Source organism: Chiloscyllium plagiosum, unplaced genomic scaffold (assembly GCF_037043375.1).
Source record: "Chiloscyllium plagiosum isolate Xiang-an unplaced genomic scaffold, Cpla_swu_hap1 HiC_scaffold_25, whole genome shotgun sequence".
In the NCBI taxonomy this organism is placed as follows: domain Eukaryota; kingdom Metazoa; phylum Chordata; class Chondrichthyes; order Orectolobiformes; family Hemiscylliidae; genus Chiloscyllium; species Chiloscyllium plagiosum.
The window spans coordinates 56615408-56638513 of record NW_028270163.1 but is presented as its reverse complement, the minus strand read 5'-3'; the positions used below and the strand labels follow the sequence as shown (position 1 = coordinate 56638513).

Here is a 23106-nt window from a genome sequence, read left to right as displayed (position 1 = left end):
TTGTTGTTAGTTCAACACCATTCGGTGGATACCATCAGGACAGAGATGAGAGTCTCTCAAAATATTGTCTGGGGGAGCCCCCATATTACCAAGTCAGCAAAGCATCAGCCTGATGCTGAATAGCTAGGTTGGCTGGACAGCTGCTCTGTGTGATACCGACAGCATGGGTTCAATTCCCACATTAGCTAAGGTCACCATGAAGGACTCCCCTTCTCAACCTTTCCTGTTGACTGACTGTGTTGTGCTGACCCTCCAGTTTAAAACCCCCCCCAGTTATCTCTCTCTAACCAGAGAGCAGCCCTATGGACTGGTAGGAGTATTTTAACAAATACAATATAGCCAGCTACACTTCATACATTATGGGGAGGGGGAGAGCCTGCTTTACATCTAAATACCCCTTTGAAGGTTTGCTGATAAAGACAGACTTTATTCTAGTTTTTCTATCGAAGCCTGGCAGATAGTAACAGCAAATCTCTTCAGGTGGTTTGCAGTTACCAAGGTTCTGACTGTAGGCCAGTATCTCCTACTAACAAAGCTCCCAACACCACCCCCAACATTTGCAATGAGACGTCATTTACAAAATAATTCCGAGTTTGTGAACAATAATGCTTGACAACCAATTTAGGCTTGTCATTTGGGGCTTGCTGTGTAGGGTATTTGCATGTTCCAGAAGCTATGTATGTCAACACACAGGACACCTTTTCTTCACAGACAAGAGGAGCGTGTACAATCAATCAACACAATAAAATAAGTAATCAACTCAGAGTTGTAGAGCATGGAATGGGACCCTTGGGTCCAACCCATCCAGTGACAGCCATTCTCTGGTTTATTTCTCAGGGTAAGTTCTTGACTAAATCAGAATCAACTTTCCTGGTTTAAAATGTTAACAATGTGTAGCAGTTAACTGTCAGTCACCATTAGCTGGTTCCTTATTCATTCTCCAATGGCTCTACCAAATCCGGGTCCACTGTTCAACCAATCAGCGCACTCCTTTCAAAATATAAAATGTTGTTTACCTTTTTTTTGGTACATTGTCCTGATATAAGATTTTTTAAAAACTTCAACAAATGTCTTTTTTTTTTAGCAATACTCCAGCTTGGTACAGCCTTCTGTCTATATTTACTTTCAAAGTTTTGACATTGCTGTGTTGTAGAAAATATGGCAGCCACTTTGAACAGAGCGATGTCACAAAACAGCGATGAGACGATGATCAGAAAATCTTTCCCTTACATGAAGGCCAGAGAACTGGTGTTCTGCTCAGCTCTGTATAAAGGCTGTGCCATATTGTCCATGGAAAAGAAGGGCAGGGAGGCTGAGCCCTAGCATCAGAGAGTGGTCAGAAGAAATTAGACTTGTCTGCATTGATAGGAAACAATGGGATGGGAGAGAAACGCAAGATATTGAGCGGACTGGGAAGACAACACATTAATTCTGAGCGCAAGCAAAGTAGTGACTGTAAAGCGAAGGGAACACAATGAAGTGCAAGTTCAAGAACAGCATCAGGAAGCTTTCTTACCATGAGTAATCCATAAGAGATACAAAAAAGACCCAAGGGGCAACTTTTTCAGAGGTGGTACATGTATGGAATGGGCTGCCAGAGGAAGTGGTGGAGGCTGGTACAATTGCAACATTTTAAAAGGTACCTGGATGGGTATATGAATAGAAAGGGTTTGGAGGGATGTGGGCCGGGTGCTGGCAGATGGGACTAGATTGGGTTGGGATATCTGGTCGGCATGGACGGGTTGGACAGAAGGGTCTGTTTCCATGCTGTGCATCTCTATGACTCCATAATTGGAGACTGTGATGTGAAACCATTAATATCATAGAATCCCTACAAAGTGGAAAGAGGCCATTTGGCCCAAGAGTCTTCGTCAACCCTCTGAAGGAAATTCCCCCTCCCAAACTGATGCCCTCTACCCTATCTCTATAATCCGATATTTCCCATAGCTAATCCACTTTGCCTGCACATTCCTGGATATTATGTGTAATTTAGCATGGCCAATCCCCCTGATCTGCACCTCTTTGGATCATGGGAGGAAACCCAAGCCAACAGGAGGAGAATGTGCACAATGTACCCCTCAAGGGAAGTGAGTTTGGCCCCTCATTTCAGAGTGGATTTATCCTTGATCTCCTAGCCCATTGTGTCCAGCTGTTTTTCTCCCGCTCAATCTGTTACCAACAACTAACAGCTTTGACAAGGATCAGTTAGACTCAAAACGTCAGCTCTTTTCTCTCCTTACAGATGCTGCCAGACTTGCTGAGTTTTTCTAGCATTTTCTCTTTTCTTTTTTTGGTAACTTATATAGTGCCTTTAAGGTAGTAACATGTTCCAAAATGCTGAACAGGAATTTTATAATTCAAAAAGTTGCACAGATCCATAGAAAGATAGATTGGATCAGGTGACCAAACCTTGGTGAAGAGGGTAATGTTTTTAAAGTATTGAGAAAGATTGAAGCAGGCTGTTCTGGTGATCTGAGCCCAGGTAGGTAAACTCTCAGCCACCAGTGAAAGTGTAATTTAGACCAAAGATTGGCTGGTTACTGAAACGGAGACATTCAGCAGAGAAAGTGGCAGCTCACTAAAAATCCAGAAGATGCAGATTTTTTTTTTCAATTACCCTGCATTTTCGCTTCAATTTTCCCCCACGTTAGGAAGACCACTGTGCCGCCCCTTATGTTCATATCCAAATTATTGATACAAATGACAAAAAGCAGTGGACCCAGCACCGATCTTTGAGGCACAACACTGGTCAAGGGCCTCCAGTCTGAAAAGCAACCTTCCACCACCACCCTCTGTCTTCTACTTTTAAGCTTGTTGGCACGTAGCCCAAGGGGGCTGAGAGATAAATGGGAGAGGGGTGGTGCTGGGGGGAAGTAGCTGGGAATGCGATAGGTAGATGAAGTTGGAGGTGAAGGTGATAGGTCAGACAGGAGGGTAGAGTGGATAGGTGGGAAGGAAGATGGACAGGTCAAGAGTGCGGTGCGGAGTTGGAAGGTTGGATCTGGGCTAAGGTGGGGGGAGGGGAATTAAGAAAACTGATGAAATCCACATTGATCTCATGTGACTGGAGGGTCCCAAGGTGGAAGATGAAGTGTTCTTCCTCCAGGTGTCAGGTGTTTAGGTTTTGGCGGTGTAGGAGGCCCAGGATTTACATGTCCTTGGTGGAGTGGGAGGGGGAGTTAAAGTGTTTGGCCACAGGGCAGTGGGATTGTTTGGTGCGTGTGTGCCAGAGATATTCTCTGAAATGTTCCCCATGTTGGCATCCTGTCTCCCCAGTGTAGAGGAGACCACATCAGGAGCAACGGACACAGTAGATGATGTGTGTGGAAGTTCAGGTAAATCTCTGTCGAATGTGATTGGATCCTTTGCTGCTTTGGATGGAGGTAAGGGGGGAGGTGGGGGGGCAGATTTTGCACTTCTGGGTGGCAGAGGAAGGTGACAGTGGGTTGGTAGGGGTCATGGACATAACGGCACGGTGGCACAGTGGTTAGCACTGCTGCCTCACAGCACCAGAGACCCGGGTTCAATTCCCACCTCAGGCGACTGACTGTGTGGAGTTTGCACATTCTCCCCGTGTCTGTGTGGGTTTCCTCCGGGTGCTCCGGTTTCCTCCCACAGTCCAAAGATGTGCAGGTCAGGTGAATTGGCCATGCTAAATTGCCCGTAGTGTTAGGTGAAGGATAAACGTAGGGGAATGGGTCTGAGTGGGTTGAGCTTCAGCGGGTCGGTGTGGACTTGTTGGGCCGAAGGGCCTGTTTCCACACTGTAAGTAATCTTAAAAAAAAAGACCCAAAATCAACCAAACCCACTCCTGCATGCAACACTGACTGATATACCCTGGACGCACTCTCTCTCTCAACTGACCCAGTCAGAAATTCACTTGTCTATGAGCATTCCTGATGAAGGGCTTTTGCCTGAAACTTCGATTTTCCTGCTCCGCGGATGCTGCCTGACCTGTGCTTTTCCAGCACCTCTCTGATCTAGACTATGACCTGCCCAGCCGGGCTGAGCAAACATGACCATACCATAGACACCTTTCAGCATAGCTGTTCAACCAGAAACTCAACCTCCACAAACTGCCTCCTCCCATTGCCTCCCTGTTAACCCCTTCCAGAGACAACCCACTCCAAAGAGAGTTCCTCCTGTTGATGCCTGTCAGGGGGAGATTTAAGGCTGGTGATGACATCAGGTTTAAGTCTAATCCTGTTCTCACCTTATTCTGGACAGGTGCAAAGGATGCACGCAGGGGAGTTAGTGCTGGAGAGACGCCGAACCGAGGAGGTACTGAGACCAAATTCAGTTTCCTGTGTGGGAATGTTTCAACACCATGTCTCTTTCCCCCCCACCCCACCTGAATGTGGATTTTTTCTTTGCACAGAAAGTAGCTGCTATATAAACCGACTCCCATTCAGCATGAAATCAGGCAGGCCGCTGAGCTGCAAGATTTGTATATGGAAAGGCTGGAGGGTATTTCTCTCTCCGGCATATAAAATGTGCTTTCCTTTTTTTTTAAAAGGAAAATAAGAAAGCAGTTTTCTCTTCTGGAAGAGACGCACGGAGAAGCGAGGCTTGCACATAATAACCAATGAAAGCTGCATCACGAGGGGAGGGTGAAGAAGTTTTACTGCAACACATTGCAAAAGCGATTGGCCAAAAGTGGGTCAACTCCACCTCTTTCACATGACTTGACTTTAGATCCCTGCAGTCCCAGAGAGAGAGAGAGAGAGGCGTTAATGTGCTGGCTGCCTGAAACAGTACACACAGGGGGAGAGAGAGAGAGAGAGAGAGAGACACACACACAGAGAAAACAAAATATTATTCTGCTCGCTCCTTGACGTCAGGTTTTTTTTTGGGAAAGGGAGGGAGAGGAGCGAATGGAAACGGGCTGAGGAGATCATCAGGACTGAATCAATCTCCTGCACTTTTGTTTTTAAAAACATCAAGCCCTCCTTTTTTCTTTCTGACCTGTTAAAGCTTTGCATTTATTAATTTTCCCCTTTGCATTCTGGAGAAGGTCTTTTTTTCTGAACACCAGGTTTACAAAAAAAATGTCCCGCCCGATCTCTTTAAATCCCCGTTTTCTACCTCCCAGCCACGGAGTCCTGAAATCTCTCCTGGAGAACCCGGTGAAACTGCCTCTGCGCTATGAGGAAGGTAAACGGGGCTGGGGGAGAGGGGGGAAGGGGCTGGAGGGAGATGGGGGAAGGGGCTGGAGGGAGATTGGGGGAAGGGGCTGGAGGGAGATTGGGGGAAGGGGCTGGAGGGAGATTGGGGGAAGGGGCTGGAGGGAGATTGGGGGAAGGGGCTGGAGGGAGATTGGGGGAAGGGGCTGGAGGGAGATTGGGGGAAGGGGCTGGCGGGGGGAAGGGGCTGGAGGGAGATTGGGGGAAGGGGCTGGCGGGGGGAAGGGGCTGGAGGGAGATTGGGGGAAGGGACTGGGGAGGGCATGGGGCTGGGGGGGAAGGGAATGGGGAGGGGGAAGGGGTAGAGGGGGAAGGGGCTGGGGAAAGCACGGGGCTGGGGCAGACTGAGGGGGAAGGGGCTGGGGAGGGCACAGGGCTGGGGGGAGAGGGGGAAGGGGCTGGGGAGAGCACAGGGCTGGGGGGACACTGGGGAGGGCACGGGGTTGGGGGGGAGAGGGGGAAGGGGCAGACTGGGGAGGGCATGGGGCTGGAGGAGATTGGGGGAAGGGACTGGGGAGGGCACGGGGTTGGGGGGGAGAGGGGGAAGGGGCAGACTGGGGAGGGCATGGGGCTGGAGGAGATTGGGGGAAGGGACTGGGGAGGGCACGGGGCTGGGGCAGACTGGGGAGGGCATGGGGCTGGGGGGGGGAAGGGGCTGGGGGAGATTGGGGGGAAGGGACTGGTGAGGGCACGGGGCTGGGGGGGAATTGGATAGACAGGGGGAAGAGGCTGGGGAGAAGGGAGAAGGGGGAAGGGGCTGGGGGAGATTGGGGGGAAGGGACTGTGGAGGGCACAGGGCTGGGGGGAGACTGGGGTGGACACGGGGCTGGGGGAGGGAGCTGGGGTAGACTGGGGGTAGAGTGGGGAAGGGACTGGGGTGGCACGGAACTGGGGCAAACTGAGGGGGGAGAGGGACTGGGGTGGCACGGGGCTAGGGCAGACTGAGGGGGAAGGGCTGGGGGAGATTGGGGGGAGACTGGGGAGGGCACGGGGCTGGGGGAGGGAGGGGGAAGGGGCTGGGGGTAGAGTGGGGAAGGGACTGGGGTGGCACGGGGCTGGGGCAAACTGAGGGGGGAGAGGGACTGGGGAGGGCACGGGGCTGGGGGAGACGGGGGGGGCACAGGAAGACTGGGTGGAAGGGACGGGGGGACACGGGCTGGAGGAGAAGGGGAACAGGCTGGGGGGCACAGGGCTAGGGGAGACTGGGGGATGGAGGGGGCACAGGAGAAGGGTGCATTAGAGCGATGGGTGCACTGGGGAGCATATGGGCAGGAATGGGGTGTTGGGGCGTGTGGGTGCAGGAGAGGGGCTGGGGGGGGAGAAAACGGATGCGGGAGTGGCGGGCCACGCTCGGTGGGGGGCAAATGGGCATATGAGAGGGGTGTCCCGGGTGGGGGGGGGGAACTGCACGAGAGGGGGTCAGTGGGGGAGGGGAAACGGGTGCACGAGAGGGGGCAGGGGCCTGAGGGAGGGGCAAGTCTTCAGGTTTTGAAGGAGATGTGAATAGGAAGAAACCAGATGGGGCATTGGGGTAAACTGAGAAGGACCAGGATGATGAGAGAGTGAGTGAACAGAGAGGGAGAGAGAGGAGAGAGCAGGCAGTGGGGCTTGGGGTGTTTGAAATGAGCTAGCTCAGATGGTGTAGAGGGATCCACTGCAGTAAATGACCCACTGGCAGCCCAGACCAGACCAGACCAGACCAGACCAGACAATGAGGCTGTGGCAGAGTGAGTGAGTAGAGCCTCGGGCAGTGAGCGGTTCCTCAGCACATTCTGATGGAATGGGGGAATTCTGCAATTAACTGCAGTAAAATGTGCTGGTAACTGGGGACAATAATGTGACAGAATGATATAGTATGTAGTAGAGAGCCATCATATTATAGTGTGATTGTAGTCCTGGGCTATGCTGCTATGTATACAGTACTGTGGTCCTGTTGCAGGGCAGTGCTTAAAACTGAACTTGTCAGGTGCCTAAGCTGAATTCTTCATCTGAAATTAATCAGGGTTTAGTGTCAGGCAGCACCTTGGTAAAGGAGTTCAGGTTAGTGCCAGGAATGGTGCCCAGAAGATTGTTAACCAGCTGATTTTCACTAGTAATGTCTGCCAGAAACTGTCAGGCATTGTGACTGTTAGCTCCCTCTGCTAATGGTGCCCAGGCGTTTGGGAATAAACAGTGTTGATGTTACTGACTGGGATCCTCACCATTCCGAGTCACTGCTGCTGGATTGAGGGAACAGGATCCTGAAACACATCAGGAGACCCTCTGGAAAACTTGGTCAAGACTTCACCAACATTCTGGCAATATTTATTCTGGGAACGTCTCTGAGAACCTCACCTGAAAAAAGATTAAATTGTGCTACTCCAGCTTGAGGGAATATGGAGGGGAAGAGGGGAGTGTTTGGTCATGGACAATTTCCACAGGTCTGGAAAATCTCACTGTCCTATAAGATGTGAGTGAGACCAACTGAGGAGAAGGAGACGCAGAACCGTGAGGTGGGACCTACCTCAGCTACAGGACTTCCCTCTTTCCCCAGTGCTGCCCCGGAGACTCTGTGCCCTGCTGTCTGATGCTGGAGCCACATTGTAACGTTCTACTGTGTCATCATAAGCAATCCATCTCTCCACAGAAAGTGGCTTTGAGGAGTCCAACCAATACCACAACCATTGCACCGATAAATCATTAGGACTCTGATTTAGTACGTTAAGATATTTTCAATCAAAATTGAGCTAAATTCAAACATCAAACAAATGTGTCATTAGCATCGTACCCATGTAGTGCCCATTTTCATTGGACGGCCAAAATGACCCTCCGTGAGCCCATACAGGACCATAACCCATTACGCAGTGTGAGCTTTGACTGGGCTGTAATCCTGTTACCTGGTGGGATCCTGAGGACTGCAACTGTACAGCATACTGTAATCCAACTATACCACATCTGTGGATCAGGATAGAGTCATGATTCACTGTTCAACCTCAATACAAACAGCCAGTCTGCTTTTCTGAAGCCCGTTTCAGAAGGAGCTCACAATGAAGTTATGACAAACCTGTATGAAACACTGGCTTAGCTTCAAATGGAGCATTCCATCCAGTTCTGGGCACCACCTTATAGGACAAGTGCATGGGCATTGAGAGAATGGCTCCAGCGATCAGTGATGTGGCAAGGTTGGAGAACCTCCAGCTGTTACTCCAGGAGAAGAGAATAGTTTGGATTTGACTGAGCTTCCTCAATCATGAAGGGTGTGAACAGCAGTAGGTGGGGAGAGACTGCTCCCAATGGTGGGGTGGGGTGGGGGGGTGCGGTGTCAGGAACCAGAGGGCATAAGTTTAAGGTTGATTGTGACACTGACATGAGGCAAAATTCTTTTGTGCAACAAGTGGGGATCTGGCATACACAGTCATGGAAGTGGATTGAGTTCTTCAAGTGGCTTTTAAGAGAATTGTTTCAATATCAGTTGCAATGCTGGAGGAAGAGGCAGGTGAGTGAGATGAGGGGAGTTGCTGTGGCAGAGGGCAAGGACAGATCCAACGGTTGAATGGCCTGTGCTCTAACAGTTCTACCAGTCTATCTGGAGGTGATCCCTTTTAGTTGGATGTTCCTCTAAGCACTTTCTCTCTGGTTCCTGCCTCCCGAGAGGGCAATGGGAGGGAAGTGTATGAGCATGGGTGCAAAGATCACAACAGGAAATGTCTTATTTGTTTGTTTTTTTTGTTTTGCAACTAAGATTACCGGTTTTTCATCTTTTTGAAGGTTTCAACAAAGAAGAGAAGGAGAAACAGCTGGAAGATGAGGCTGCAGGAAGCACAGTCCCACAGTTAGCTTTCCTGGGACCCACACTGTGGGACAAGACATTGCCTTATGATGGGGATACCTTCCAACTGGAGTATATGGATCTCGAGGAGTTCCTGTCCGAGAATGGAATCCCACCAAGTCCATCCCAGCAGCAGGAGTCCGGCCAGCAGCACCCACCCTTACAGTCGCCTGCTGCCTCCCACGGACCCCCAATGGACCTCAGCAAGGCCAGCACCTCTGTCCATCTGGGCCTTAACCCTCCGAACCTCCTCCAGAGCCCTGTCCGAGCAGGTAATCTCTTGCCCTGAGCAATTTGCAAACACAGACCCCCCTCTTCCCACTGCCCCCCCCCCCAAAAAAAGAACTGCTCTGATCAAATGTAATCAAAAACAGAAATTGCTGGAAAAGCTCAGCAGGTCTGGTAGCATTGGTGGCGAGAAATCACAGTGAACGTTTCGAGGTGCGGTGACCCTTTTTCCTGAGGAAGGGTCACTGACCTGAAACGTTAACTCTGGTTTCTCTCCACTGATGGTGCCAGACCTGCTGAGCTTTTCCAGCAACTTCTGTTTTTTGATTCTGATTTCTAGCATCTGCAGTTCTTTTGAGTTTTTTAATTTAGTATTTTTTTTAGAAGTATAGTCTCAGTTGCAGTGCATGACGCACTGCCGCTAGTTGACACACAACCAGATCTCCAACTATATAACCTGTTTTTAATTAGATTGAGGAGTCAACATTAACCTAGGACGCCTCTGCACCCAGCACCTCAAGCAGTGCAGTATTCCCTCAGTGGTGCACTGGAATGTGAATTGTGTACTCTGATCTGTAAAGTGAGTTTGAATATCTTTGTTTGCTTTGTCTCCCGTGAACCATGCCTGACGTGCAGCAATCTCTCCCTCTCTACTACAACCTAGAAACTTATTTAAATGTAGATCCAGGCTCAGAAATTGAGTTTACTACTACTATGTATCTCCCTATAGCGTCTTCTTCCCCCAGTGGGAGCAGGGCAGTAGGATGTTAATTTTGTAATTAATCCTGTGGGTTTCAACCTGATCATACGGGTAGATCTGTTGTTGTATAATGTCAGAATATGCTAAAAGTTGGCCTTGAAATTGGAGGTAATTGTTCCGGAATAGCTGTGGAGTTATTAGTGATTACATTTTGATATAGTTATACAGGATGCAGTTTCCCCTTGGTGCCCACCTGAACTTTGATTTCACTGCAGTTAAATCCTCAGCAAACTTGTAACTAAAGCTGTTTCTGAATGCTCTAAGACCCATGTTTGCAGAAGCAGTAACAGCTCTTCGGCATTCAAATGGATTTCTATCACTTTGCCTTTCGCTAATCCACCTGTCACCACTGTCTCCTGTGAAACCATTTGAAGTTCAGGGATTCTCGTTCATTGTATTGGGTTTATCTGTGGTTTGACCTTCCTTTTGTTCTACTTGACTTGTGATGTGACTTCACCTGAACTTTTCTCAGATGGTTAGTATTTACAGCAGACGAATGGGCCATTTGGTACAACTGAACCATATGTATTTTGTGTTTGTTTGTGGGACCTCGCTGTCACTGGCTGGGCCAGTATTTATTGTCCATCCATAGTTTCCCTTAAGGTGGGGGTGAGCTGTCACCTTCAACTGCCGTGGTCCACCTGCTAGGGGTTAACCCACAATGCCCTTAGAGGCAATTCCAGGATTTTGACCTAGCGACACGGAAGGAGTGATGATATACTTCCAAATCAGGGTGGTGAATGGTGTGGAGGGGAACTTGTAGGGGTGGTGTTCGCATGTATTTGCTGCCCTTGTACTTCTAGATGGAAGTGGACATAGTTTGAAAGGTAGGATCTTTGGTGAATTTCTGCAGTGCATCTTGTAGATAGTACACTCTTCTCCTGAGCATCGGTGGTGGAGGGAGTGGATGTGGTGCCAATTGAGGGGCTGCTTTGTCCTGGACGGTGTTGAGTTTCTTGAGTGTTGTTGGAGCTGCCCCCATCCAGGCAAGTGGGGGAGTATTCCATTACACTCCTGACTTGTGCCTTGTAGATGATGGACAGGTTTTGGAGAGTCGGGTGAGTTACACATTGCAGTCTTCCTCACCTCTGACCTGCTCTTGTAGCCACTGTGTTCATGCTACTGTAAGCAGGAGGGTGAAGTGGAAAAGTGATATTCACGAGTAATCCAGAGACCCAGGCAAATGATCTGGAGGCATGGGTTTGATTCCAATCACAGCAGATGGTTCAATTTGAAATCAATGAAAACATGAAATAAAAGTTAGCAAAATGGCAACCATTGTCGGCTGTTACCAAATCTCATCTGGTTCATTCATGTCCTTTAGGGAAGGAAACCTGCCATCCTTTCTGCATCTGGCCTACATGTGACTCCAGACCCAGAGCAATGAGGTTGATATTTCACTCCCTCTAGGCTCTTAAGGATGCCCAATAAGTGCTGGCCCAGTCAGTGCCACCCACATGCTGTGTGAGAGTTTTACAGAAGCCTCCTAACACTCCAACTCCTCAAACACTGTTAGAATATTGCTTCTTGCCTCATGTATTTATTCAGCTTCCCCTCCAATGCACCTGTGATTTGTCTGACCTGTCCTACTTGGTAACTGTTCTACATTCTCAACATTTACTTTAATTAATGTTCTCCTTTATTTCCTATTTGATTTATTACCGAATATTTCTGCATTTATAATCCCTAGTCCTGGTCTTCCCCCAGAAATGAAAGCTATCTTCACTGTAAAGCCCTTTCATAATCTTTAAGCTTTTATCAAGTCACTGCTTGGCTTTTTATGTTGAAAATCCAAGTTTTGTTCATACTTTTCCCACTGTGTACACATTCTCAGATCGCCTGGTGAGCTTGAGGTGTGTGATCTTCCCCAGTTTCAATGGAACTTGGGTGTTTCCTGGGTGATGGTAATGATCGAGGGGTGATCCCTTGATCTGTAGTAAAGGCTGGGACGTGGCGATGAAGATCAACTGTGATCTAGTTAAATGGCAGAATAATCTTGAGAGACATCTTCCTGTTTGTGTCAAAGGAGATATAGTTTAATATATAAGTACTATATATAAAACATTCAAAGATGTTCTTTGACAACATTAATTTTGCACATATGTTAATGTTCCAACTTGTGCCACATTAATAAAAAAAAATTACCAGGTGTGTCATAACTGTTGAGACCTCTGACCTAAAACCTAACCAAATATGAGAGGGACATGCAAGCTCTAGGGTTAAGAGAATGGAGAGCTGAGAAATCCATAGTTTTAACATCCCAAGAAAGAATGAGCTACGTCCAGTTCTGGTCACCCAGTTATAGGAAGGGTATTAGAAAACAGGAGAAGGGCCAGAAGAGATTCCCTGGGATAGAAGGTTTGAGTTATAAAGAAAGGCTGGGACTTTTTTGACTGGAGTGTAGAAGGTCGAAAGGTGACCTGATAGTAGTTTATAAAGTAATGAGAGTTAATGGTAGTTGTCTGTCCCCTTGGATGGGGGATTTCAAGATGAGGGGCTACATATTTAAGGTGAGAGGAGAAAGATTTTCAAAAAAGACGTGAGGCAAATTTTTAACACAAGGTGTTTAGTGTATGGAACAAACATCCTGAGGAAGTGACGGATGTGAGTACAATTAGTGTTTAAAAGACATTTGGATAAGTACATGATCATTCCTGAAGAAGGGCTAATGCCCGAAACGTCGATTCTCCTGTTCCCTAGATGCTGTCTGACCTGCTGCGCTTTTCCAGCAACACATTTCCATCTCTGATCTCCAGCATCTGCAGACCTCACTTTCTCCCCTAAGTACATGAATGGGCAAGGAACAGGCGAGGAACAGGCAGGTGGGACTACTTCAGTTTAGAATTGTTTGGCTTGGACTGGTTGGACTGAAGGGTGTGTTTCAGTGCTCTATGATTCTGATTATGTTTAAGTTACTAGTTTCTTCAGTCATAATTCTTGTCATGGGAAGAATGGGCCAAACTTTTTTTTTAAGAAAAAAATGAATTGCTGGAGAAACTCAGCAGGTTTGGCAGCATCCGTGAAGAGAAAAGAGTTGATGCTGACAGTCCAGTGACTCTTCAAGGTTCTGAAGAAGGGTCACTGCACCCGAAACATTAACACTCCAGCAATTTCTGGTTTTGTTTCAGATTTGCAGCATCGGCCGTCGTTTGGTTTATTAAACGGAGAATGTTTGGGGGACACTTTTAAAGATAGAGAAGGAAGTCCAGAGGAACGGTGTTCCTAATTAAATTGACAAAATAAATATTGAGAGAGTGATGGGAATCAAGTGGAGCTAGGAGGGAGAAGGTTAGGGAACCAAACTTGAAAATGTTTCAGCTACTAAAGCCCAACTTTCCTTTTTTCCAAAAAAAGACATAATGGGAAACTTTATAAAAGGAGAATCTTGACTTCAAGAGTCTGTTTTACAGAGAAATCAAAAGGATTTCAAAGATCTGTAATTAACTGATGGTACTTAAAGACAGTTTATGGTTAGCAATTATATCAGTGACCAGTTGTATAAGAATCAACAATCTCCTCTTTCTGTTCAGCAATGGTACATCTTCACTACCACGGTGATGCCAACCGCTTGGGTTCAATTCCTGCACTGGCTGATGTTATGACCATGAAGGACCCTCCTTCTCAACTTCTCCCCTCGCCTGATGTACGGTGACCCTCTGGTTCAACCACCACCAGTCCTCTCACCTCCTTTCCCTCTCTAATGATTTGGAGGAGCTGGTGTTGGACTGGGGTGGACAAAGTTAAAAATCTCACAACACCTGGTTATAGTCCAACAGGTTTATTTGGAAGCACTAGCTTTCAGAGCGCCACTCCTCGATTAGGTAGCTCCACAACCACCTGATGGAGGAGCAGCGTTCCGAAAGCTAGTGCTTCCAAATAAACCTGTTGGATTCCAACCTGGTGTTGTGTGATTTTTAACACTCTCTCGAATGTGAGCGTAAGATTATGATGACTTTACCTTTAATTTCACCATATATACAGCACTGAGTTCCTAGCTGAAATAACTTGCAAAATTAAATACAGAATATATTTCTGAAAATACCACTCCCCTTGACTGTACTGTAGTTCAATTGATCAGGCTCCATCTAGTGACAGATGGGTGTAGGGAGCAGAGCTACTTGCACAGAATTACATCTGCCACTGGGTGGAGCCCACAGCATCCGTGTGAGCTCAGAGAGGGAGTCAGCAGCAAATACCGGGGAAGCCTGGGGCTGTGTGGGGCAGGGCAGGCTGTGGGAGGGTGGAATGCAGGGGAGCTGAGGCCTAGGACTGAAGCAACATCAGGAGCGAGGGCTGGAACTAGGGATAAGCACTAGAGCAGATGTGCTGGCAGGAGAGACCACATGAGAATGCAAAGCACAGAAGAGGACACCTATGACAAAGAGCCCTAAAGTAACCCTAACAGCATAACGTGGATATATCGTCACTACCTCATTAATGGCATTACAGCAGTGGAGAAGAGGGAGAGCGAGCTGAACACCACACTCTGCCCATGGTGCTATTGAAACAGGGAGTAAAGGGACGTGGTGTAGGAATAGGGGACAGCATAGCTAGGGTGTGGACACTATTCTCTGTAACAAAGACAGTCCCGAAGGCTCTGTTGCCTACCTGGTGCCAAACTGAAAGACCTCTCTTCTCAATTAGAGGGGAATTTGGAGAGGGATGGGGAAGAGCCAGTAGTTGTGGTCCATATTGTGGTTCCCTGCTTGCCCTTGACGAGCTGGTGCTGAGCTGCTACTGAATCACTGTATGGGTCAGTACATGTGAAAGCTAGACGCCTACCTGAGTTTTGTCTGCAGTCCTGAGTTGTTGGGTGTGTCCTGCCTGTACTGCAGTGGTTACCATAAGCTGCACTATAGCTAGTGATAGAAGGCTGGCAATCTATTAATACTGACAGCATCTTTCTCCTCTGAGCCACCAACACCACTCCCACTCAGAATTACAGAATCCCTACAGTGTGGAAGCAGGCTGTTCACCCCATCAAGTTGACACCAACCTTTCAAAGAGCACCCACCCCACCCCTGTAACTCTGTATTTCCTGTGGCTAACCCATCTAGCCTGCACATCCCTGGACACTATTGGCAATGTCCCATGGCCAGTCCACCTAATTTGTACATCTTTAGACTGTTGGAGTACCTGGAGGAAACCCATGCAGACAGAGAGAATGTGTAAACTCCACAGAGACAGTCACCTGAGCATGTTATTGAACCCTGGTCCCTAGTGCTGTGAGGCAGCAGTGCTGACCACTGAGTCACTGTGCCACCCCTCACTGAGCAACCTTGCTGCCCTCTCTAAAAATCCCACAGTGAGCCCAGTCTCTGGAGAGTCGACTCATTAATTGCCTCTTTCTCCTGGTGTGGCTGCAGTTAGCATTTGTTCAGTGACTTCGATGTTGTGGCCATTTCGGCGACATGGAGAGAGCAGGGTCAGGAATAGATGTTGCAGGTTCCAGGGTTTAGATATTTCATTAAGATCAGGGGAGGTGGTAAAAGAAGAGGAAATGTGACTTTGTTACTCAAGGACAGTATAACGGTGGCTGAAAGAACTTTTCGACGAGGACTTGTCTACTGAGGTGGTATGGGCTGAGATTAGAGACAGGAGAGAAGAGGTCACACTGAGAGTTTTTTATAGGCCTCCGCAGAGTTCCAAGGATGTGGAGGAGAGGATCGGCAAAACGATTTTGGGCAGGAGTGAAAGGAACCGGGTGGTCATTAAGGGGGACTTTAACTTCCCCAACATTAACTGGAAATGCTATAACTCTAGTACGTCGGATGGATCAGTTTTTGTCGAATGTGTGCAGTAAGGTTTCCTGACACAGTATGTCGAAGGGCCGATAAGAGGGGAGGCCACATTGGATCTGATGTTTGGTAATGAACCAGCCAGGTGTTCGATTTAGTTGTAGGTCAGCACTTTGAAGAGAGTGACCATAATTCAGTTGTGTTTAGTTTAGCAATGGAAAGGGATAGGTATGTGCCACAGAAGATTGCGATATGGCTATTAGACTAGAAAGGATTGAGGTTATTGAGGAGGAGGTGTTCTCAATTCTAGAAGGTATGAAAGCAGATAAGTCTCCTGTCATCATTGTCTACGGGTTTAGTACCAGAGGACTGGAGGATTGCAAATGTTGTGCCTTTGTTCAAGAAAGGCAGTAGAGATGACTCAGGTAATTATAGACCAGTGAACCTTCTGTTGTGGGAAAAGTTTTGGAAAGGATTGTAAGAGAAAGTATTTATAATCATCTCGCAAGCAACAATTTGATTGCAGATAGCCAACATGGTTTTGTCAAGGGCAGGTCATGTCTCTCAAACCTGATGGAGTTTTTTGAGAAGGTGACCAAGCATGTGGATGACGGTAGGGCAGTTGATGTGGTATACATGAACTTCAGTAAAGCCTTTGATATGGTTCCACATGGTAGGCTATTGGAGAAAATGCAGAGGCATGGAATTGAGGGTAATTTAGCGTTTGAATTAGAAACTGGCTTTCTGTAAGAAGACAGCCAGTGGTAGTTGATGGGAAATATTCAGCCTGGAGTCCGGTTACTAGTGGTGTGCCACAAGGATCTGTTTTGGGACCACTGCCGTTTGTCATTTTTATTAATGACTTGGACGCAGGCATAGGTGGATGGGTCAGTAAGTTTGCAGATGACACTAAAGTCAGTGGAGTAGTGGACAGTGTGGAAGAATGTTACAGGTTGCAGGGGGACTTAGATAAACTGCAGAATTGGGCTGAGGCGTGGCAAATGGAGTTCAATGCAGCTAAATGTGAGGTGATTCACTTTGGGAAGAATAACAGGAAGGCAGAATACTGGGTCAATGGAAAGATTCTTGGTAGTGTGGATGTGCAGAGGGATCTTGGAGTCAATGTACATAGATCCCTAAAAGTTGCCACCCAGGTGGATAGTGCTGTTAAGAAGGTATACACTGTGTTAGGTTTTATTGGTAGAGGGATTGAGTTCCGGAGCCATGATGTCATGCTACAACTATACAACACGCTAGTGCAGCTGCACTTGGAATATTGTGTGCAGTTCCGGTCACCCCATTACAGGAAGGATGTGGAAGCATTGGAAAAGGTGCAGAGGAGATTTACCAGGCTGTTGCCTGGTCTGGAGGGAAGGTTTTATGAGGAAAGGCTGAGGGACTTGGGTCTGTTCTCATTGGAAAGAAGAAGGCTAAGAGGGGATTTGATAGAAACGTGCAAGATGATCAGAGGATTTGATAGACAGTGAGAGTTCTTTTTCCTAGGATGATGACATTGGCTTATACGAGGGGGCATAGCTGCAAACTGAGGGATGATAGATTTGAGACAGATGTCAGAGGCAGGTTCTGTACTCAGAGAATGGTAAGGGGGTGGAATGCACTGCCTGACAATGTAGCTAACTCAGCCACATTAGGGAGATTTAAACAATCCTTTGATAAGTACATGGATGATAGGGGTAGTGTAGAGGGATGGGCTTAGAATAGTTCACAGGTCAGTGCAACATCGAGCCCCGAAGGGCCTGTTCTGCGCGTATTGTTCTATGTTCTGTTTGTTCTACGTTCTCTGAGTACCCACGTGCAGACCCCGACTCTACACTCCATCTCTAGTTCATGTGAGTATCTGAGCTGACAGCTGTAATGTCAGAGAGAAGGGAAATGCATTTTCCGTCGAGGCTGTCACAGCTCTGGAGTGCTCCCCTTTCTCCTGAGGCAGCTGGGGTGCAGGAAAGCAGCACCTCGGTGAGGGGAGGGGTGTCGCCCCATCAGCAGCTGTAACAGGATGAGGATGGGGTAGAAGTTGGTGGATATAAAGCATGATCTCTGTTCTCCTGCATGTTTCAGGCGATGCCGGCTTCAGTGCGCTCTCATTGTAGCTGGCCCCATGATAGAGCATTGTCACCTCAGTAAGACTATGGAGAGGTCTCTCTATCCGTTCTGCTTGCTTGCTTCCTTTTCCCGTCAGGGGTACCACCTTATGCTCGGAAAGAGAGACAATGCCATTGACTGTGGTGTGCTGTTTAACATGCCTACCATAGCCAAAAAGCTGGCGATGCGCAACGGCGGTAAGGGGTGGGTGTGAGGCAAGAGTCATTGGGAAGTGGAGTTTGTGAATGCTACTGAGGGTAAGGGCTGGGGTTGTGGTGGTTGAGCAACCTGAAACATTGGTGGATTGATTGGCTATCGAATAAGATCATGGCCCCTCTGAATTTAGCCTCCACTTTAAAAATCTTTTAAGGACCTTGCTTTAACCGTTGTTTGTTTGAGTGAGGGTTCCAAAGAGGCATAATGTGGAGGTGCTGTTGAAGTGTACCAGATTCTGAACTGGTTTTGAAAAGGTGGCTACGGAAACCTGTTGCCTCCTTGTTGGTGAGCTTGCAAGGGCCAATGTTTTAAAATCAGAGCTTTCCCTTTCAGGACAGAAAGGGAATCCTATTTGAAGAAGTCATGTTGGTCTCTTAATGGGAGTTCTGTTTCTCTCTCACTCTTCTCTAGAGACACTGCCAATCCTGCAGCATTTCACCAACATTTTCTTTTATTTCAGATTTTGGACAAAGTTAAAAATCACACAACACCTGGTTATAGTCCAACAGGTTTGTTTGGAAGCACTAGCTTTCGGAGCGCTGCTCCCTCATCAGGTGACTGCACCAAAAGCTAGTGTTTCCAAATAAACCTGTTGGACTGTAACCTGGTGTAGTGTGGTTGTTAACTTTGTCCAAAGACTCATGACCTTCTGAGGGATAAGAAAGTCCCCTGATCTATCTTTTAAATGGTCAAACCTTGAGTTTTAAAAGTGACCCCTCGTAATAAATGCACTCTCATGAGGAGGCAGCATCTTCCACCCCTTTGGGATCGTGTGTCAGTCAAGTCGTTCCTAAACTCCACGTACAAGGCTGAGCTGTCAAATCTCTCCTTGTGAAACCCAGTCTCGGTATTAGTGTAGTGAACCTACACAACACAATTGACCTGTTTCCAGCACGTTTCCATTGGTAAGGCGATCAGTACTATCCAGTGTTCCAGGTATGGTCTCATTGGTGCAACTATAACAGAACCACCTACTTTTGCATTCAAGGGCCCCCAGGATAAGTTAGAAGTTCTGTTAGCTTTCATAGAATCGTACAGCACAAAACAGGCCCATCGAGTCTGTACCAACAAAGTCCCATTTTTCCAGCAATAGGTGGATAACCTTGAACGTTAGGACATATCAATTGCACATCCGAGCACTTTTTTTTTGAAAGGTTGTGTGGTTTCCTGCCTCCACTAGCCCCCAGGGAGTGCATTTCTGACCCTCCCCATCCTGTGGGTGGAAAGCTTGTTGCACCAGCACACTCCTGTTTTGTGCTTCCAGCAGTAGATTGCTCCAAACCCTCTGCATGTCCGAGGTCTGCGGTCTGTAGCCATTTAGATTAGATTAGATTAGATTGATTAGATTGCGTTACAGTGTGGAAACAGGCCCTTCGGCCCAACAAGTCCACACCGACCCGCCGAAGCGCAACCCACCCATACCCCTACATTTACCCCTTACCTAACACTAGGGGCAATTTAGCCTGGCCAATTCACCTAACCTGCACATTTTTGGAATGTGGGAGGAAACCGGAGCACCCGGAGGAAACCCACGCAGACACGGGGAGAATGTGCAAACTCCACACAGTCAGTTGCCTGAGGCGGGAATTGAACCCGGGTCTCTGGCGCTGTGAGGCAGCAGTGCTAACCACTGTGCCACCGTGCCGCCCACGATTTAGATCGTGGGCTTCCTTTTTATTCTTCCTGTCAAATGGTATGACGTTTCCTTCATGAATTTCCTGATCTGGATTGCTCCAGGGAAGTCATTGAGCTGCTTTACGGTGGCAAACCTATACAAACACATGAAATAGGTAGAGGAGGAGACCATTCAGCCCCTCAAGCCTGCTGCACCATCCCACAGGATCATGGCTGGTCTATCTGCATTTTGCATTCCATAGTCCCATTTACCCGTAATAACCCTCGACTCCTTGAACTAAACAAATCTATCCATTCGATAGATAGAAAATGGAGCTACTACAGATGCTGGAAATCTGAAATCAAACAGAAAATGTTGGTGAAATGCTGCAGGATTGGCAGTGTCTCTGGAGAAGAGTGAGAGAAACAGAACTCCCATTAAGAGACCAACATGACAGAAAGGGAATCCTATTTGTAGTCCTGAAAGGGAAAGCTCTGATTTTAAAACATTGGCCCTTGCAAGCTCACCACCAAGAGGCAACAGGTTTCCATAGCCACCTTTTCAAAACCAGTTCAGAATCTGGTACACTTCAATGGATCACCTCTCACTCTTCTATAATCTAGTGGAAACAAGTCTATCTAACCTGGTCTCATCAGGCAACCTGTTAATTTCTGGTTTGAAATCAGCAAACCGCCTGTCTGCTGCCTTCTACCCCCTTCAATAAGGAGACCAGAATTGTACAGAGAATTCACAATGTGATCCCTTTGATACTCTGCTTCAGTTATACAGGCCATCCTTTCCTTATGTTTCATTTCTGCTAGTGTACAGGACAGACCTTGGGCAGGTTTCCACGTTGTCAGGGAGATGCTGATGTTGTAGCTGTCTTCTGAGTTTGCCGAGGGGTGCGATACTTCCTGAGGTGTGTGTTCAGTTTATTGTCGGAATGTAGTCAGGGCCCTTAGCCTTTGCAGCATCCGGTGCCTTCAGCCATTTCGTGATATCACACAGGAGTGAATCGAATTGGAATGTGATACTGGTGCCCTCCAGAGGAGGCTGGACTGCAGTGTTTCTGGCCCAAGCCTCCCGTTCAGGCCTCCGGGAAGCAGAGAACATTTCTGATCAGGAAGCCTTCCAATGCAGCTGGATACCCTCCCAATCCCATTTACAACAGTAACTGCTGCACTCCAGGGAGAATGTCAGTTGGGAAATGGGAGGGTGTCTGGGGTCAGGGAGGGAGGAGTGAAGTGGTGGTCGGGAGGGGTCGGCTGGGGAGTGTGAGGAAGTTGGGCTGGGGTGGGCAGAGTGCAGTAAAGTGGTGGAAGGGTGGGGTGTGGTCAGTAATAGTGATGTGAACGGTAGCGGTAGCCAGGATTTAATCCCTGAAATCTATTTAGAAATGTAGATCACAATGCTCTGAAGTTTCTGACTGTAACTCAGAGTTGGGTACATTTAAAGAAGGTTCCAGATTAAGGCTAATTGCCCAATAGAAGTTTGAACTTTCCAAAAAGTTACCATGTAGTCAGTGTCTTGAGACTTGACATCTCCAGAATGCATCTCTCCGGGTAATTCTGGAAAGGGAAGTATTTGGGCTAATGCCTAACATTAAGGGATTTCACAGTTGGACAGAATTTGCTGAACACTCCCATGTGTGCTAATGACACTAACAGTTTGTCTAAGTCAGTCCGGCTCACTTACATTTGCTGAAAACTGCATCTCTGATCAAATGAAGGGACCTGTTGTCTACTGGAAAATTAGGCGTTTCTGTGAATAGCAACATCTTGAATTAAAATAATGGGAGATGATTGTTTCATGGTGCATTCTCCATTTAATATCTTATTCAATCTGTTTTGCAGGATTTTAGATCCTTTTCTAATGTAGAATAAATGTTTTCCTTTTTGAAGTTTGATATTTGTATTTTGACAGTGTCTTTTTTTTAAACAATCAAATTCTGTCCTGTGCATGACATTATGATCATTCTAATAACTGCTGATATGCTTCCCCAACCTAGAGGCACAACCATTTCAAACTGAGGATTCTCATTCCTTCAGCAAGTACACTGTAAATCGAAATGTCAAATTCAAAAGAAAATCCTTTTCCTTTTGTGCCTTTTGTTTCTCTCCCTGAGTTAAATCTATCTATCTCTCTCCTTCTCTTTCTGTACCTAACCTTGAATGTTTACACTCCTTTCTGTTTCTTTCTCCATCCTGAAGCCTCTGATTTAAACAGTGTACCTTGGTCCAGCCATTCACTGAGCACCCAGCGTGTTGTTACCTACACTCTGCTGCTGTCAGCTCTCTCGGATTCTGGCCACTTACCCCACAAAGGGGTAAAAAAACTGAGTGCTAGGACAGAAATATCGCTACCTAAATGCACAGGTGAATAGATGACCCCGACCAACAAGATCCACCCCGTTTATCCAGAATGGCACTAGTCAAAGTCAGGCCTTTGGTTTTTAAAATCAAGTCCCTCATTGGAAATGGAGACAATTTAAGTCGCCCAGCTATGATGAGCAGTGACATGGAGGCTAATGCACATTCCTCCCAAAGTGACTGCTGTAATTATTGCTCCCTGCATCATTAAATGGTAACTTTGATATCCTGCAGCATTTAATCAGCAGTATCTTAAGTGTAGTGAACAATAGGCCCGAGGCTAATGTCAGAGTTTAAACATCAAAGTGTTTTTAATCTATCGAAGTGGATCGAAGTTGAATTCTCCTTGAGCAGCAGTTGTGATTTTGTTGTCCTTGGTTACATGTTTTGTGTTTATTTCCTCAGCATGGAGGAAGGCTAACTTTGACGGTATTGGGCAAAAACTTTCAAAAGCTGATTTGGGGGGGGGGCGGGGTGTAGATGTTCGCAGGTAAAGGGATGGCTGGAAAATGGGAAGACTTTAGAAATGAGATAGCGAGAGTCCAGCGACAATATAGATTACTTAGTGTGGAAACAGGCCCTTCGGCCCAACAAGTCCACACCGACCTGCCGAAGCGTAACCCACCCAGACCCATTCCCCTACCTTTACCCCTTCACCTAACACTACGGGCAATTTAGCATGGCCAATTCACCTGACCTGCACATTTTTGGATTGTGGGAGGAAACCGGAGCACCCGGAGGAAACCCACGCAGACACAGGGAGAATGTGCAAACTCCACACAGACAGTTGCCTGAGGCGGGAATTGAACCCGGGTCTCTGGCGCTGTGAGGCAGCAATGCTAACCACTGTGCCACCATGCCGCCCATATTCCTGTTATATATTCCTGATGGGGTGAAAGGAAAGACTGGCAGGTGTAAGGAACGCTGGATGATTAGAGAAATTGAGGGTTTAGTTAAGAAAAAGAAGGAAGCATATTGTAAGGTATAGACAGGATAGATCGAGTGAATCCTTAGCAAAGTATAACGGCTGTAGGAATACACTTAAGAGGGAAATCAGGAGGGCAAAAAGGGGACAGGAGATAGCTT

The 23106-nt window shown here is 47.3% G+C and overlaps 1 protein-coding gene across 2 annotated transcripts in view; it reads left to right on the top strand.

Annotated features, from left to right (window-relative positions):
• Window positions 1-4774: 4774 nt before the first annotated feature.
• The window catches only part of LOC122562309 (hepatic leukemia factor-like), a 54425-nt gene continuing 36093 nt past the window's right edge, over window positions 4775-23106 (top strand). The window contains exons 1-2 of one of the 2 annotated variants that reach the window (XM_043715162.2): window positions 4775-5154; window positions 8931-9263. In XM_043715162.2, the coding sequence (XP_043571097.1) occupies window positions 5049-5154; window positions 8931-9263 (439 nt within the window). In that variant the 5' untranslated portion in view covers window positions 4775-5048. The remainder of the gene's footprint in view (window positions 5155-8930; window positions 9264-23106) is intronic. The other variant, XM_043715161.2, reaches the window with a different exon arrangement.